Raw genomic sequence first — 17,382 nt, forward strand, 5'->3', positions numbered from 1 at the left:
TTCCCGTGAAGTCTAAACCATAGCATGTGCTCCGTAGAAGTCTCTATTTTCGGTGTGAAAAAAGGTTTACACATAGGTATGAAATCGTTCCTACGTTTCCAAATGTCGATATTCCTTGTGGAATTCCCGTCAATCTTCATCGGTTTTCTTCCGCAAATCAAGCTTGTGCAGTGCTTTAATGTCTTGCAGTGGCAGCGAAATATTTTGTCTCCATCCATATTGCTGCATCACTCAATCAGATTTGTGCATCTTCATCATTGTGTAAACTACCAATGACGTCCCACATATTTCAATTGGCCAAATTTTCTAGTGGGATGCATTCTACGATTGTCAGATTGGCGTATGACATCCATTCAAATTGTAGTACACAATAAAATTTTTAAATTTTAAATTTCAAATCATTACGTAATTATTATATGTTTGGGAAATTCAATAACTAACCTCGGCTTCCGAGCATTGATCTAATAGTAGTTGGATATCTTTGAGCTGTTTCGATAGTTCCACATAACTCGGCCTAAAGTTCCACCTATTCAAACAATATGTTAATTCAAACATATATATATATAAAACATTTACTATGATAACTATATTATTATCAAATGAATTTTACCCTGTCGCTAGTGGGAATGTATAAGGTATATCGACTTAGGGAAGTAAAAATGGTAACCGCCACCACGCCAATGACTGCAGCAGGAGTAGGCAACCACCGATTGATATCTTATCCAGTTCTGTCACCCGACACAACTCTCGTTACTACGTGGCCAACAAGACTGATCCCCAATTGAGTTGAACACAATTTGAAGTCGACCAAATATAGCAGTCACCTTATGTGTACCAAAATTTGAGATTTATCGGGCATTAGAAGGCTTCCGATTAACCTTAGGATGAATGCTCAGGCGTATTGTTCTTTTTCAAGGGCAATCATGTACTCATCAAGTTCACCAAAGTTATCTTCCAACCATTTGATCTCTATTCGGCCACTTTGAAACTTGTTCAACACCTTCCCTAATAGTTTGTTGCAAAGGTCCTCCTTACCGGCAATGATAACTCGCCCCGTAGCGACTCGTCTATCCATCGATAAGCCCAGTTGTAAAATCATGTCCTCCACTGTGATCGTACAATCACCGCATGGAAGATAGAATATGTGTATCTCGAGTCTCCATCTTTCCACCAATGCGCTGATAAGTGTGGAATCCAATTTACAGCCCCTGAGCATATGGGATGCATCTAAGAATCCCGCATATTGCAGATGAAGATGAATTGTATTTGATGCGCTCTTTGGTAGATTGTATATGAACCTCTCCAAAACTCGATCATCAACCTATTTAAATCAATAAAAATAAATTATAAATTTAAAAATTTAAAAACTTTAAAAGTAACTTAATTACAATTAATAAAAAAAAAAAAATTCCTTATCATTGCTAATTGTGCGTTGAAAATGTGATTGTTATTAGAGGTGTTCAAATTTCGGTTCAAACTAAATTAACTAACCGCACCGATCTAATTTGGTCGGAGTTCGGTTATTGATTTTTTGGAAGTTCAATTATCAATTAATTTGGTTCGAAATCAGGTAATTAATCGAATTAACCAAACTTAATAATTAATAATACAAATTATACGTAGTTTTACTTCGGATAATTCGGTCAAATGAACATTATCAATTTAATTTTTTTTGATATGTTTTATACTTGTTTTTAACTAAAAAAACATAAACATATAAATTTCGATTAACTGACCGAATTAACCGAAATATTTCGGTTGATTAACGTTTAAAGGATTAAAAAGTTCTGTTAATTCGATTAATACTAGTTCGGTTTGGTTAATCGTTTAAACACCCCTACTTGTCGTCGAAACGAATAAGAGAACTTGTCATTAGTGAGAAATTAATTAAAATGAATAATTTAGGAAATAATAAAGTAAAACTAGAATATTTTATAGAAACTAGAATATTTTTATAGAAATTTATTAGAAAATTTGGAATAATCATAAGAGAATTGGATTTGAGTGAAAACAATGGAAAATGGCTTGGGTTTATATAGGAAAAAAGTTACCATTAGGCCATTTATAATTTTACTGTTGGTCAAATTTGAAATTTGACCGTTGAAAATTTGAAAATTTTCTAGTATGCCTTTTATAACTTCTAATTTCTAACGAAGGGGCTTTTTCTTATATTTTTTTAAATAAAATGAAATTCAAAATTAAATTAAAAAAAGATAAGTTTTGGTCCATTTTCCTATAATCTATAATATAGAAAATTTTCGCTAAACTTATCACAAACTTTTCATTGATTTTTTTCATTGGGATTCAATCCAAATCACATATGTCATTTTCTTATTCCTGAATGGGTTTCATCAATTTTTCATTCAATTTTTTTAAGTTTATCAGCTACACCGAATAAATATCCACCTAATTTTGATTTGCGCATATAGGATAAATGATCCAATGCGCCCAGTTGGGCGCCCTTTCCTGCCAACTGAGAGGATAGTTGGACGCGTTTTCACACACCCTCTAAAAAATTAACCTATTTCCTTAATTTTTTTTAAAAAAAATACAGGCATATTTTGAAAAAAGAAAAACTGCATATTTGACAAATTTAGCCCTACATCTATACTTTAAGATAGTAAAAATAAAAAAATAAAAATTAAGAAGTCAAACTAAGGAAATCAATAGCATGCTAGGATACGTAATTTTTTTTTTTTTACTAAAACTAAAACGTAATAGTATTGGTTTGTTTAAAGTGTTTAAAATTTAAATATACTTTTTAAATATTTAATATATATAAAATATTTACAAATATATGATAAATGAAATTAAATAAAATTTAAATATTTATCAATCAATTTCATAAATAAAATTTCATTATTCACAAATATAAAATATACTCATCAATTATATAATTTTTTCCATTTTTAAATTATGTGTTACTTTTTTATCTTTAAAGTTTAAATGATAATAATATATGGTTAAATCACAATTTTGGGACTTAAATTTAGCAAGTTTTCTCAAATTGAGGCTTGAGTTTATTTTATCCAAGTTAAGTCTTGAACTTGACAATTGTTTCCACATTGAGATTTAAACTTTTTTTCCAAATTAAGTCCTGAACTTGACAAATGTTCCCATGTTAGGACTTCAACTTTTTATTATTATTATCTAAGTTAGTTTTTAAAAATCCTAAAGTTCAAGTCTTAATGTAGGAACAATAGTTAACTTCAAGCCCAAATGTGAAAATAATTGCTAATTTTAAAACTTAACTTTGACCAAAAAAATACAGGCCTCAATATAGAAAAAGTTGTCAAGTCTATATCCTAATACGAGAATAATTACCAAATTTAATACTTAACTTGAAAAAAAACCTCAAATCCTAATGTGAAAAAAAAAATGCCTGACCCAAAATTTTTTTTAGTTTTTCTCTTCAACTTTGTTAATGCATCAATCGTTGCGTATTATTTAGGCCAATACATTTAAAATTGGATAGAATTAGATCAATATAAATCGAAAATTTCAATTGGTATAAAAAATTAATATTTTGATTTATTAAAGGGTTGAATTGATCAAAACCAAATGTAAAAGGATTAAATCATAAAATTATATATAAATTATAGTTTAATGTGTAATTTTATATATAAAATTGTTATTTGATCCAATTCATATAAATTATTAACATAATTATTAATATAATATTATTTTATGTTTATATATTGCATATATAAATAATTATATTTATTCAATATAAAAATAAATTGATATATTTATTTCTTTAAATGTATATAATTAAATTAACATTAAAATTTTAAGTATATATTTAAACTACAATTAAAATTCATATATATAATTATATCTTAAATCAAAATTAATATATAATTTTAAAATTAATCTCAATGTAAAATTAATTACATTAAATCAACGAAAATATATTTTATTTAAACTAACAGTAGGAAATTTTTTTTAAAAAATAAAAAATTGGGTCCATGATTCCTTTCAAACTTTGACATCGTCTCTGTGGGACAAATTTTGCAAGATGAATGTACCGAGCCATTGAAGTGAAATAATAATATCTGTATTTAGTTTTAACCCAAAAGAGAAATAGTACAAATATAAATAAAATATATCCGACTTGTCAACAAATGATAATGAAAACAAAAAACTTTAAAAGACAGAAAAAGAAAAGCAGACGTGGGAGAAGGACAATGAAGTGAATTTCAATAGGGTGTATACACTGTCGCCACGTAATCTTCATGCAGCAGCCCTTGACTTTCTATAAATATTCATTTTCCTCCTCCCACTTTCCACACCAACAGTTGCAGCAGTCTTCATTTTGTCTAAAAAAGAAAAATGCCAGGCCTCACCATTGGAGACACAGTGCCCAACCTTGAAGTTGAAACCACCCACGGAACATTCAACCTTCATGACTACTTCAACAATGGGTGGACCATCATTTTCTCTCATCCTTGTAACTCCACCTATATATGCTTCTTCTTTTTTATTTTTGTATTTGTCTTGAAATTTCATTTCATTAATTTATGGGTTTTTTTTTTTTTTTTTGCATGCAGCTGATTTCACTCCTGTGTGTACAACGGAACTGGGGAAGATGGCGGCTTACCTGCCTGAGTTTGAAAAACGAGGGATTAAGCTTCTAGGTTTCTCTTGCGACGATGTGCAGTCACACAAGGAGTGGATCAAAGATGTTGAAGCCTACACGGTAACCTTTTCTTTATTTATTTATTTTTAATTTGAAGTTAGGAAGTGTAAGAAGGTTGTAAAAATGGCCGCTGTTTGTTTGTTTGTTTGTTTGTTTGTTTATTGCTGGCATGGCAGCCTGGGTGCAAGGTGGCATACCCAATCGTGGCAGATCCCAGGAGAGAGATCATTAAGCAACTTAACATGGTGGACCCAAATGAAAGAGACTCTTCAGGGAGCGAGCTCCCATCCAGAGCTCTGCATATCGTGGGCTCTGATAACAAGGTGAAGTCATCTTCAAACTACATATGGTCAATTACATCGAAGGTCCCTAACTTGGTCTGGTTTTCGTTTTGAATTGGTCTTAATTTCAAAACATTCTAATTTTTCTGAAAGTATCAATATTTTATTAATCGTAAGGGTTTCGTCCAATTAACTGTCAGTTTAAATTTTAAATGTTACAAATTTGTTGCCACATATTTTTAAAATATGTGGATTATACATCTTCATTTGAGGACCAAATTAGAATTTTTAATTATAGTTTCAGGACTTATAATAAAATTAATCCAAATAAATAATGGTGGTGTTGATGTAGATAAAGCTGAGCTTTCTGTATCCAGCAACCACAGGGCGAAACATGGATGAAGTGATGCGGGCAGTGGACTCACTGCAGAAGACATCGCAGTACAAAGTGGCGACACCGGCGAACTGGAAACAAGGGGAGCCGGTAGTGATTTCGCCATCGGTGCCCAACGAGGAAGCCAAAAAAATGTTCCCTCGAGGTTTTGAGACCAAAAACCTTCCATCAGGGAAGGATTACCTGCGCTTCACTAACGTCTGAATTACATATGTCATGGTTAAGAACTTTTGCACTCCAACTCTTGTCTTTCAAGTTTTACCATGTAAGCACCGCTTGCAATTTCGGTTAAATAATAATAAAAAAGTTGTACTTGGATAAAATTAAATTTTTCACTGCGTTTGCCGGGAGTCGAACCCGGGTCTATTGCTTGGAAGGCAATTATCCTAACCGTTGGACTACAAACGCTTGTTGACGGAATTAAGACTTCAAAATTATTATTAAATAATTAAAATCTTGATTAAAAATTTAACCGATAATGAAATTAATAAGCGAAAATGTAACAATAACGATCAAGCTCTCTGCTTTAAAAATAGTGAACCATCCTTCAACACAAACCTACCCCCAATTTTTAACATGGCTTATCATATATATACATAAGATATGCAGCCTTCACCAAAACGTCAACTCATCTTTGCACTTCGTAGCACTGCACTCTGCATTTTTCAGTTCTTTTACTAATCCATTGAAATAGAACAACCCATTTGGAGCCCGATACCAGAAAATGCTCGACTGTTCTTTTTTCTAGCCACTTGTGGCCGTATAGAACAATGGTTAATTAATTGTCCTTGCTCCTTTTCTTGTTTGTATTTTTCATATCCAACTTATGTCATTGCAACAGAAATGTCACTACAATCTTTACATCTGTTGAATTGGCTTGTTGGGAAGAAAATATAAAATGGAAAAATGGGACAATAAAAGATTTTGGGGGGAACTAATCCGGTATTCGAGTAGAAATACTTTCTTTTTAATAAAAGAAAAATCCTGATACACTTTGCTTTAGTTAAAAGTAAGATCCGTAATTGACAATTCCCATCTATATAGACCAAGAGTAGCTATGCCTATGCTATGCAAATGCTAATGCTAACTCTATGCTATCTCTTCGACTTGACAATCGCATTGCTGCTATCACTGCTTCCTCTGTCACTATTCTGTTCAGTGTTCACCATTATAACAAATACAGTCAAACTTCAAACCCTTCCATATTTTATTACACCAAAAGCTGAAAATTTACCTTTGATTCCCCAAATTTTGTAGTTAGCCTCATGTACTGCTCGCACGCTTCTTGATCACGAGCCATGGACTTCACTCTTGCTAGAGCTTTCTCAATCCCATCAACTTTTTGTTGTTGACCAACTTGTAAAAATTCGTATTCGTCTTCTATCTTGATCCCTGCTACTGTCTTATCAGTTGCAGTTTGCACCCGAAATCCTCGTAGACCAGCACCTTTACGCCTCCATCGTAAGATTATCTTTTCAACTAAACCGACAGACCAAACAAGCTTTTTGTATTGTTTGCGAACTTGATGTCCCCTCACATGGGCCTGAAATTAAGGATAACCAGAATGAACTTACCAAAAGAAAGGAAAACACAAAAAGCAGCTTGGAAAACTTACTCAAGAGACATCAGTAACAACCTCACTGAGTAAAAGAATATTTCTTGAAACTTTCCATAACCCTACCTAATATGAAAAAGAAAAGGTTGATGTGAAGTACCTGAATTTTCACAATCCGATTTCGTATCTTCAAAAATTCCTTCCTTCCTTTCCAGCCACGATACTTCTGTTGGATCTTTGAAGCTGCAGTGTGCAAATAGTCTCCAAAATGACTAGTCTTCTGAAGCCTGTTCAAAGACCCAAGAATACCTAGTTCAAGTGATATTTCAAACATATCATCATTGCCTTTAGTTAATTGTCTTAAATGGGCTGAGCGAGCGCGAAAAGCAGCTTGGATCAGAGCAGCTGCATGAACTGATTTTCTAACAGCAGCAAGGGACCCTTTCAATGAGCAATTGTCATCTAATGTCCCATTAGATGGAGCAACTTCAGAAGAAGTCCCAATGGCCTCTTGTGCAGGTGTAGTTGCATCATTGCCTACCACATTTTGGTTAACGGTCAATGAAGAAAGATGGGTGGTCAAATCAGCTTCAGCCAGGTATCCTGCTATTCCTTTGTGCCCTCTACTTGATGCCAAGTCAGCAGCCGTTCTTCCACCAGGGAAACTTGGTGTAGGATCATCAACAGCACCAGGAGAAGCACCTAGCTTAATAAGTGCAATGACAGCTTCTTCTCTGGAGAAAGGGTATTAAAAAAATGACAATCAATACAAAGCCACCAAAACCATTATTTGCTTTATCCTGATTATATATGTAATTGAATATACAGGGATATATAACATGAATTATTTATGTGAAAGATATTGCACAAGTCTTGACCTTCCAAAATATGATGCCCTTATCCTGATTATATATGTAATTGAATATACAGGGATATATAACATGAATTAGATATATGAAAGTTATTGCACAAGTCTTGACCTTCCAAAATATGATGCCCAGTGAAGCGCCGTTCTACCTTTTGCATCTCTAAAATTAGGACTTATGCCTGCAGCAACTATAGGGTTCATTGCCCACTCATAACCAAGAGAAGCAGCCAAATGTATAACTCCTTGACCTTTGTCATCCAGAATAAGTGGACCTTTGCCATCTTCATGGACTTTGTGTATCAGCCACTGAGAAAGTTTTTGCTTTAGCAAATTCAGAATCAAACCCTCTTTAGATTGTATACAATCATTTGCACTTGCTACACCCATCGAACATATGCTACTTTTCAGCTTACATTTATCACACTCCTCAACAGAACAATCCAACCACTTTCTCCCTGAGCCAGTATGTAACAATTTTGCCAAACAAACTTGCAAGTGCATTTCCTCTTGTGCTGTACATTTAACAGCTGTAATAAATGAAAATCCAGATGGCTTTTCACGATATTCAAACTCTCTTACCTCACTGCACGCCAATCTGTTGCTGCAGGTGATATAAAATGGAACACGTCCAGGCACATGAGAAGGAACTTGACAACGGATAACATTGTTAGTCAAAACCTCAGCAGAAACTTCAATTTCACCAAACATACAGCCCCATTTGGCAGCAATAGGAAGCTCCTTGTTTTTCAAGAAATTTCCGACAAGTAAAACCTAAAACATAAAAAGCATTCACGGATAAATATGATTTCCTGAAAACAAATGATGCTTTCACAAAACATGCATATCATATTTCTGTACCTTTGTTCCAACACCTGAATATGCCCAGTCAGGTGAGAAATCAACAATGCTAAATAACTGTTCCTGAGAAAGAGAAGGACCCAAGGAATCAATATCCAACTGCATATGGCATGATAAACTGGACACTTCCTTGTCATCAGTCTCAGTGTTAAGTGTACTCCAATAATTGGCAGAGTCAGAAGCCATCAAGGAATCATCACAATCTCCACCAATTTCTTTATCCATCCATCTTCCAAAGCTATCAAGTTTTTTCAGCTCTCCTGGTTCATCATAATTTTTACCAATGCCTTTGGGTTCCTTCTCGTTTTGCATGGAAGTGGAGACTACCTTTTCAAAACCAGAATAATTCTGAGATTGTAGCTCCTGCAGGAGGTCAACTATCAATTGATAAATTTTCAACATGCCTGGAAAAACATACAAGGGAAATTGGATTGATTCTAGACATCATCTCAATATCATAGCTGATAAGATGATGGCTTATGTTAATAGACACAGAAGAACAGTATTATACTTGACATTTGTGTTAACTTCAAAACTGAAGCTGCAAAAAGTTACAAAAGGCATGATTTGCATTTACATGCTATACAACTCCAAGCACAAATTGCATACTCCTCTAAAGCATTTGTCATACATAGGTCTAAGTTCTAAGACCCAATGCTATAATGCAGATGTCCTATATACTCAGCATAACAGACCTGGGTTAGTTTCTCCGGATATTCTCCAACTGCTTGGACATCTCCATCGTTGATTAACTTATCTCCACATGTTACAGCATCTGAGACATCATGCAGTCTCACCTGTGCTTCCTTAGTTATAAAGTCAGATGTCGTAGGCTGTTCAACATAGAGCTTATGATCTAGCATGCTAATGTTATTGGTGGCCAAGTGATGGCTGCCAGGCCAGAAAGATGACCCAGATACAGTGTTGTGATTAAAATTAGATTCTCCAAGCCATGAACCAGGAGGATTCCTCCCTGATTCTGGAAAACCTGAAAAATGGTGGGTGATCAGCAAAGATTTTACATGATTTTAAAGATTGCTAAAATAAAGTACTAAAGACCTGTGTTTTAGGGTGCTTGATTATTACTTTCTATTTCAAGCTTAATTATTATTTTAAAGTTGATAACGACATATCATGGGCTCCAATGTGGAATTGACCTTACCAGCAACTTCAGGCTCCACTGAAGCAGTACAAGACTTGGAACCATATATAGGTTGGTCAGGAGCAACGGCACTTGGATCATCCCCAGAGTCAACATCCTCAAATTTGGAAGATGATGTTTTCCCATTCCAACCAATTTTGCTGGTTGATGTGGGAGATACCTGAATAGTAGCAGCAGGTGAATTTTCATGTGTTAGGGAAGGAGCTAAACCAGTTTGCAGGCTTTCACTCTGTGATCCTGGGTCCACTAGTAAACAGGAGATTCCAGACCTGTACCCCTGCAGAGAAGGGATCCATCATATTATATAATAATAAATTGTCACATGTAAATAAATAAAAAAAAGAATCAAACCAATAACAGTTCAAATTCACGAGTTAAAACACAGACACTCCAAGATATTTGCAACCTAAAGAGCATTTCTCGTGGACAAGGACAAGAATTCTTTGCAAAGTCTTTATCTTAACTTAATTCCTAAGAAGACAGAGAGAGGGTATGTGGATACCTCTTTTACTTCTCTGTAATGAACAAAAACAATATGCTCGAACTGCCTGAAAAGAGAATGATAACAACGAATATTTAAAACATTGAATACCAGAGGAAGTAATTACTGCAAAAGAAGGGTTACTAAAATATATATTTTAAAGGAATAAATCGAAATAATGCTACCCTCTACAAGAGCTACAAAAAAAGAGAACATGAACGGAACATAACAAGAGAATCCAATAACAATTCCAGAAAAACTATTTTGGTGAATATAGTCAGAAAACCGGTTACCCATCAAGCATCCAGTAGCAACGTCGCTGAAAATTCTCATTAAACTGACCATGTGCATAGTAACAGTGAAGAACATCCACACTTCCAATCTACAAAAGTCCATTAGAAAGCAAGTCACTTAAAAAGTTACACGAACAAGTTTTATGGAAATATACGGAAATCAAGTTTGATATAATAGATGCCCTTAGAAATTAATGTGCTCAATAAAAGAATATGGGCTCAGGGATGTGAAGGCTCGATTTGATCAACTTTTAAGGAATTAGGTTTTTCATAGAAACTGCTTACCTCTTAATACCATAATATAATGTTAAAGAGTTGGAGCTTGTAAAAGATCATCTACTTATCAACGGCTAACACTTAACAGAGGTGACTTTAGGGGAATTTTTATTCATAAGTTAAAAGGTTAGAGTTATGAATAGGAATTAGAATATCCAATTTTTTGGATAGGAATTAGAATATCCAATTTTTTCTTTCCATTCTTCACATTCATTTAGTTTCTGTCATAGCGCATGCAACCAAATGGTAACATCTTAGATGGTCCAGCGAAAGTGAACCATATAGCCTTTCACATTCTAGTTGCATCACTTAGGACCAATCATGGAAAAGAAAAAAAAGTTACCTTCAACTTTTCATGAGCTTCTCTGACAGTTTTTCCATCCTTCTTTTTCCTCCAATCGTGACCATCTTTACGAAAGTACCGAATTGTTTTCCGGTCAAACAGGTACAAAGATCCAGCTGAAAACAAGTTTTCACTTTTTGGTCACTACTTGCATGTGGCATCACAAAGTTCATGAAAAAATGGCAGTACTTTAACAAGACATAACTTTGCACGTTGATGAAAAGACTAAACTAAAATTACACAAAGCATAGAAACAAATGTAGCAGAACATGTGGGGCTAAACAAAGCTAGTGAAGGCCTTACCTGAAGGCCTAGAAGGTGGCTTGTCTGATAAACGAAACTTGGTGTAGTTGCCAAGTATTTCACAAACTTCAACAGGACGAAGCCAACGATGTTGTGCTTCCTGCAATATCTGTTGAAGGTCTGCCACAAACAAATTATTAAGTATTTAAAACATGCAAAACAGTCACTTAAATCGGAATGAATGAATTAGTAGAAACTACAGACAACCAATTGAAGGAAATAAAGAAATAGCAGAGAAGTTTAAAAAAGAAAAAAGAAAAAAGAAGCATGTAAAGCACAAATAACATAGATTATGATGATTCCTTCAGCCTTTTACTAACCAAATTCCATAAAGTCAGGCAAGTCGGTTTTGTTTCAGTCAAAAGAAGCTTTCTTTAGGGGAAAAAGAAGGAAATTGAATGATTAAGATGGCATTGTAAGACACATATTTTGATAGAGAAACTGGGAAAAAGAAAAAGAGGGACCTAATTGCTGACTGGGGAGATATCTTCTGCCTTGAGCCATTATTGATCAGCGAACAAAAGTCTCCAAATAAAACCAGATTTCATCGCCCAACCTCTCCTCAGGTATACCATTGCCAAAGAACCAAGAAAGCAAAGGAAAAGAAGGGTTCTTCAAGAGAATTCAACAACAACCCAAAGCCGAAAGGGGATTGTTTTATTAACAAAAACAAAGAAACGACATAAATTTCAACAATAAATCGACAAATGGAGATGCCTTGTGTTCAATGAAGATGGCAGAAATGGAAACACGGGAAAGAAAGAATCAAAATAACAAGAGGAAGCGGAAGAGAAGCGCGTGAATGCCACAGTTGACAAAAAGCGTAAAAGAGGATTGTCAGTCAACATGTTCCATTATATTTGTTAACAAATAATCATTTAAATCAATAAATTATTCCTAACGAATATACAACAATACTGATATATTATCATGAATTTAGGCCTAATTTAGAAAAGTACTTCTTAGTCTCACACAGTTTTTAGAAATAAAAATATTTTTCAATAAATTATTTTTTGGAATAAAATTGATGGAAAAAGTATTTTTGAAAAGCGTACCTAAATTAAGCCTTAAGAAATGATTATCCGATTTTGAGGTCACTAACCGGTGAGCGATAAATAATTTGAATTAAAATAAAGCTAATATTTATTATGTTAAAAGATATACTTTAATATTTAATTATGGTTTTATAAATAAAATTTTTAGTCTAAAATTGAACTGCAATTAAAAAATATTTTTCAAGATATTTTTGTACCATAAATATTAATTTCATTATAATTTGGATTTATTTGATTACTTTTAATAATATATAGACTAAGGGTCTGTTTTGCGGTGCTTAAAAAAAATACTTCTGCCTCTAAAAACACTTTTAGAAGAAAAGTTGTGCTAAACAAATTGCTTTTAGCTGGAATTTTTAGTTTTTCAGAAGTGTTTTTCAAAAGTATTTTTGAAAAGGAGAAGATAAAATTTTTAGTTTTTCCTCTCCCAAAAACACTTTTAGTGCTTAATTACTTTTCACCCATCCAATAACATAATACTTTCTTTTTTTTTCTTGATGCTTAATTACAAATGTGTTAAAATTATTAATTAAAAATAAAAAATATTTTTAAAATACTAATTACAAATATTTAATGTTATATTTAAATATTTAAAATATAGTTTATATATTCTAATTAAATTTTATAAATAATTAATATTTATTGCTTAAAATATTTAAAATTTATATTTCATATATTAAAATATTAACGACAAGTTATAATAATTTTTTATATTTTTACTAAAATATAATAATATTAACTAATTTAAATATTATTTAAATGTATATTTGGACATTTTATTTTTCAAAAGTATTTTTTAATAACAATGCTAAACACTCAAATTTTAAACTAAACTTTTTAAAAGCACTTCTCAATAGCACTTCTCAATAGCATTTTTCCACGGGATTTTTCAAAAGTATTGCCAAACTAGCCCTAATATGATTCATTTAATAATAAAGAGACTAATCTGATTCGGTCTCTTTAGTACATGTACCTCCTAAGTACTCTAACCAATATTTAAGTGAGGTGTTGAGTTTAGTAAGAGTTATAAATAATAAATAAAAAATAGGGTTTAAAGGGTCCTTGTTTAGGAATTTGATTTAACTCAGACTAATTGATGCTCAATAAATCTATCAAATACCAAAAGGTCTCAAATAAAAAGAGGTTGTGGGTGAAAAATGTAATAAAATCAAATAAATTTTTATTGAAATAATAAAGTTAAATGATTCAAAATTTATTGTGTTATGATTCAAATCTTTTTATGATTGAGTTTTTATTTATTTTATATAAAATGTAAAAAGATTAAATACTTTTATAATAATAGCATTTAATAATATTATCACTGAATTAAAGCTTGATTGACTCATGACATTAATTTAATTAAAGATTTAATATAATAATATTAGATTTAAATTTAATTTACTTAAATCAGCGCAAGTATATTTTCGCACACCAAATACTTTATCAAACTTATTTTAAATTTAATGAAATGAGATTAATTTGAAAATAATAATTCAATTTGTTTGCTAGATTATTTAAGAAATTAATTAAAATTCAATTCAAGATATTTTATAATTAACAATTTAATATATTTTAATATAATTTTATTTATTTACACTATTTAATTTTTATTTATTGCTTAGAAAAGAATGATTAAACACATATTTTAATGTATAATAAATAATTAATTGAAAAAGAAGTGAGAAAAGATTTCCCAACTTTTATTTGTTTGTGTTGATGAATAATTTTTAAGGTAGGTGAATATATTTTATGAATAAAAATAATTATATAATTTAATCATTGAATCCAACTTAATTTTTTAATGAATATAAATAACCCACCTAAACTATTCGTTTTAAATTTGTTTCCTTTTTAAAACACCCAATAAAATAAAGTAGTCAAATGAGTTCTGGCTCGAGTTCACACGGGAAGTTGTAGGGGATAGGGACGAAAAGGTCTTGAATATTGAGAAAGAAAAAAAAGGAGAGTAACAAATGAGCATAAAATTTTGAAATTAGTATTAGATCTATGCCAAAAGACGTGGACACAAATCCAAAAAGAATAAAAAAAAATGTATATAATAGTTGTTAACAGCTAAGAGTTAATTTACATGGTACTCATAAATAAATTCTGTTAAGGGAATTTATGAGAAGTGTCAAGGAGTAATGTTGATTGGTGCTTGGTACTGCTTAAATTTATAGTAGGTTGTGTAAAAGAGTCTGCTATCAAGGCACATCTTGATAATTCTTGGGGATTATTTGGCCTGACAACATCGGCCTATTGATGGGAAGAGACTTGAGGTCTATCTATATGGATCCTGGTTAATTTTTAAACACTTCAATAACTTGTACTATTATCAGGATAATTATTGTAAATCCTAAAGGATAAGAATGTATATGGTTTAAATCTTTTAGTATTCTCATATTGTAGATAGGCATTAACTTCAGTTATTGATGTAATTGGATTTGATGTAATTATTATGAATTCTTATTATCAAGAGTAAGGCTGACTTAGGCAGATTTGAAACAAAGAAATCATCCAAGACCGCGTGGTTTGCGAGACTTAAGCTCTAGCCCTGTAACAGTTGGTATTCGAGCTAAAGTTCGAAGGTGCCAGTTGAGATAACGAAAGGAGTAAACGAGTAGAATGTTTTGATGGAGACCTGTGGGAGGTTTAGAAAAAAATAGCAATTGAGGGTTATGTTGCCAACTTTGAAAAGTTGAGTGGTCAATATCAATGAATCCATGAGCGAAGTGACAGAAATACTAGAAATAGTTGAGGGACACACTAATGAGCTGGACCTGATGAAAAAAGTAGCTTAAGGAATATGCGGCGGAAGCCCTTAGTTCCAATATGAACGCATTACAAGTGCTCCTCAATGCCGTTGTGGGTAAGCTGACAAAAAAGAATGAGGCTCTCGAAGTTGAGAAGATAGCTATGAAGGAAGAAAACAAAGCTACAATGACGAATTTGAACTTGAAAATTGAGGAGCTCGAGGCAGAGCTCATTATGTGCAAAGTTGTTGTGGGTAAATAGGTGCTGGGTGTGACACCAATCCATAAGATTGATGTCCCCAAACTGAAAAATTTTAAGGGTAAAAGTTCACGAGGGATGTAGACAACTTCTTGTGGGAAATAGAGTAATGCTTTTGTATCGTGGGCATCAAGGATGATGATGCTAAGGTATATACTACTTTTATTTATTTTTACTGATGTCATTTTTTTATGGTGTTGTCGTAGGTCCACAGATGAAAAGCGAGACAGGATTGGAATTGAGACTTGGGAAGAGTTCCAAAAAGAGTTCAATGAGCAATTTTACCCCCAATATGTCGAGAATGAGATCGGGCTAAGTTGCATCAGTTCTCGCAATAAGGCATAATTAGGGAGTATGTGAAAAAGTTTAGTAAATTGATGCTCTAAATCACTTATCTAAGTGAAAAGAGGCATTCTTCTTCTTTATGGATAGGTTGAAGTCGTAGGTTAAGTAAAAATTGGAAAACCGTAGGGTCGAAGAACTTACTAAAGCCATGATCGTTGCAGAGTCGCTTCTTGAGCTGATTGTTAAAAAGTCAAAAAAATATGAGTCTTCCAAGCCCAAATTCAAACCAAAGGGCAATGGTGGTGGAGATAAAAAAAATTAACAAAGAATGGTGATGGTAAGACCCAAGTTGCTCAGAAAGCTAAGCCCGACAAGCCATAGGAGAAGAAGAATGGGCTAATGAAATGCTTCTTTTGCTAGGGTCTACATATGGTAAAGAACTGTCTAAAATGATCTGTGTTTTATGCCATCAAAGGGGATGATGAGCTAGAAAAAGCACTAATGAAGCTTGGTTCAATCTTGAGTTGTATCAAAGCCAAGAAGGATCGTAAGCAAAATGGGTTAATTTTTGTAGACATCACTATTGCAAGCAGAGGATTGAATGTCCTTGTTGACATGGGCACTTCATATTTGTTCATGTTCGAAGAGACTACTCAGAATCTTGGTTTTAAGGGTGAGAAAGAACTGGGGTGGATCAAGACACTGAATTCCAAAAGGGTTCTAACAGTAGGTTTTGCAAAATGAGTTGAACTTTAACTTGGCAGTTACACCGACAATGAAAATATCAATGTAATATCACTTAATGATTATGACTTTGTGGTTGGATTAAAATTTATTGACCGGATTAATACACTACTTGTTCCTTTTCCTAATTGTATATGCATGTTAGATTCGCACCATCTATGTATGGTGCCAATTAAATGGGATGGGGTGTGGAAGCCAAGGTACTGGCAACAATCCAGTTTGTTAAGGGGGTACATGATTTTTCGTAATTTGATACGTCAAATTAGACTCTCCAATACACTTGAGGAGCTTATTTTCAAGCAAATTAAGTATCTTTTCTATGATTTTGTTTAATTTCAACTTTTACCATTAATAAACATTTTTGGCTAAGTTTTGTCTCTTTTGTGACCCAAATTGGCAAAATGGTGCCATAGGGTAACCTAACGAGTTGGTGTAGGAAGACGACGATAGCCCAACCTCGAGGAAAACATCATTCAGAATAGGTGTCGTGACACTGATGCTATGGAAGTCGCGACACCTAATCCTTTCACCTTAAGGATATAAAAATTTTAACACAAAATCAACTTAAAGCTTATTGTCGAGAGAGTCGTGACACCGAGCTAAAATCATGAAACCGAGCTTTCAAGGTCATGATAGCCTTGAATGTATTAAAGTGAAGAAATTGGAGTCATCACCAGTGATGTCGCAACATTGACCAGGGGATGTTGCGATACTAAGACCCTCCACAACCACGAATTCACTACTATCTAGGATGTCGTGACACCGAAGCCTGGATGTTGTGCCACCACTGCTTGATGGGACAAAATTGCTGCAAAAGTAGTCTTTTGTCCAAC

At 33.0% G+C, this 17,382-nt stretch overlaps 2 protein-coding genes and 1 non-coding gene across 7 annotated transcripts; 1 reads left to right on the forward strand and 2 right to left on the reverse strand.

Moving 5' to 3' along the window:
- The first annotated feature begins 4,256 nt into the window (after nt 1-4,256).
- LOC108488386 (1-Cys peroxiredoxin) lies at nt 4,257-5,642 on the forward strand. Its single transcript, XM_017792663.2, has 4 exons — nt 4,257-4,450; nt 4,551-4,699; nt 4,816-4,962; nt 5,273-5,642. The coding sequence occupies exons 1-4, from the start codon at nt 4,333-4,335 to the stop codon at nt 5,516-5,518; spliced, it is 660 nt and encodes a 219-aa protein (XP_017648152.1). The 5' UTR covers nt 4,257-4,332; the 3' UTR covers nt 5,519-5,642.
- An 8-nt stretch (nt 5,643-5,650) lies between these two features.
- TRNAG-UCC (transfer RNA glycine (anticodon UCC)) lies at nt 5,651-5,722 on the reverse strand. Its single transcript has one exon. It is a non-coding gene; the product is annotated as a tRNA-Gly (tRNA).
- Nucleotides 5,723-6,259: 537 nt separating this feature from the next.
- Nucleotides 6,260-12,348, reverse strand: LOC108486959 (calmodulin-binding transcription activator 2-like). 5 transcript variants are annotated; one of them, XM_053019896.1, is made up of 13 exons: nt 11,918-12,313; nt 11,774-11,825; nt 11,454-11,573; nt 11,151-11,266; nt 10,532-10,620; nt 10,260-10,305; nt 9,758-10,034; nt 9,291-9,583; nt 8,596-8,958; nt 7,850-8,508; nt 7,030-7,603; nt 6,549-6,857; nt 6,260-6,465 (listed from the first exon to the last, which is right to left on the reverse strand). In XM_053019896.1, exons 2-13 carry the CDS (start codon nt 11,781-11,783, stop codon nt 6,409-6,411), a joined length of 2,913 nt encoding a protein of 970 aa, XP_052875856.1. In that variant the 5' UTR covers nt 11,784-11,825; nt 11,918-12,313; the 3' UTR covers nt 6,260-6,408. The 5 variants fall into 5 exon arrangements, with proteins under 5 accessions (XP_052875856.1, XP_017646617.1, XP_052875855.1 ...); XM_017791128.2 differs by lacking the exon at nt 11,774-11,825 and having other exon boundaries at nt 11,918-12,348; XM_053019895.1 differs by having other exon boundaries at nt 11,774-12,313.
- Nucleotides 12,349-17,382: the final 5,034 nt, after the last annotated feature.

This window comes from Gossypium arboreum, chromosome 10, assembly GCF_025698485.1.
Source record: "Gossypium arboreum isolate Shixiya-1 chromosome 10, ASM2569848v2, whole genome shotgun sequence".
Taxonomy (NCBI): domain Eukaryota; kingdom Viridiplantae; phylum Streptophyta; class Magnoliopsida; order Malvales; family Malvaceae; genus Gossypium; species Gossypium arboreum.

Bases quoted from the DNA above. Each gene is read 5' to 3' on its own strand.
- LOC108488386 (XM_017792663.2), top strand. From the start codon at position 4,333: ATGCCAGGCCTCACCATTGGAGACACAGTGCCCAACCTTGAAGTTGAA. The intron at 4,451-4,550 runs GTAACTCCACCT...TTTTGCATGCAG, and splicing joins CATCATTTTCTCTCATCCTT to CTGATTTCACTCCTGTGTGT. The intron at 4,700-4,815 runs GTAACCTTTTCT...CTGGCATGGCAG, and splicing joins AAGATGTTGAAGCCTACACG to CCTGGGTGCAAGGTGGCATA.
- LOC108486959 (XM_017791128.2), bottom strand. From the start codon at position 11,957: ATGGCTCAAGGCAGAAGATATCTCCCCAGTCAGCAATTAG. The intron at 9,584-9,757 runs GTAAGGTCAATT...ACCATTTTTCAG, and splicing joins AGTGGAGCCTGAAGTTGCTG to GTTTTCCAGAATCAGGGAGG. The intron at 8,509-8,595 runs GTACAGAAATAT...TTTATGTTTTAG, and splicing joins ATTCAGGTGTTGGAACAAAG to GTTTTACTTGTCGGAAATTT.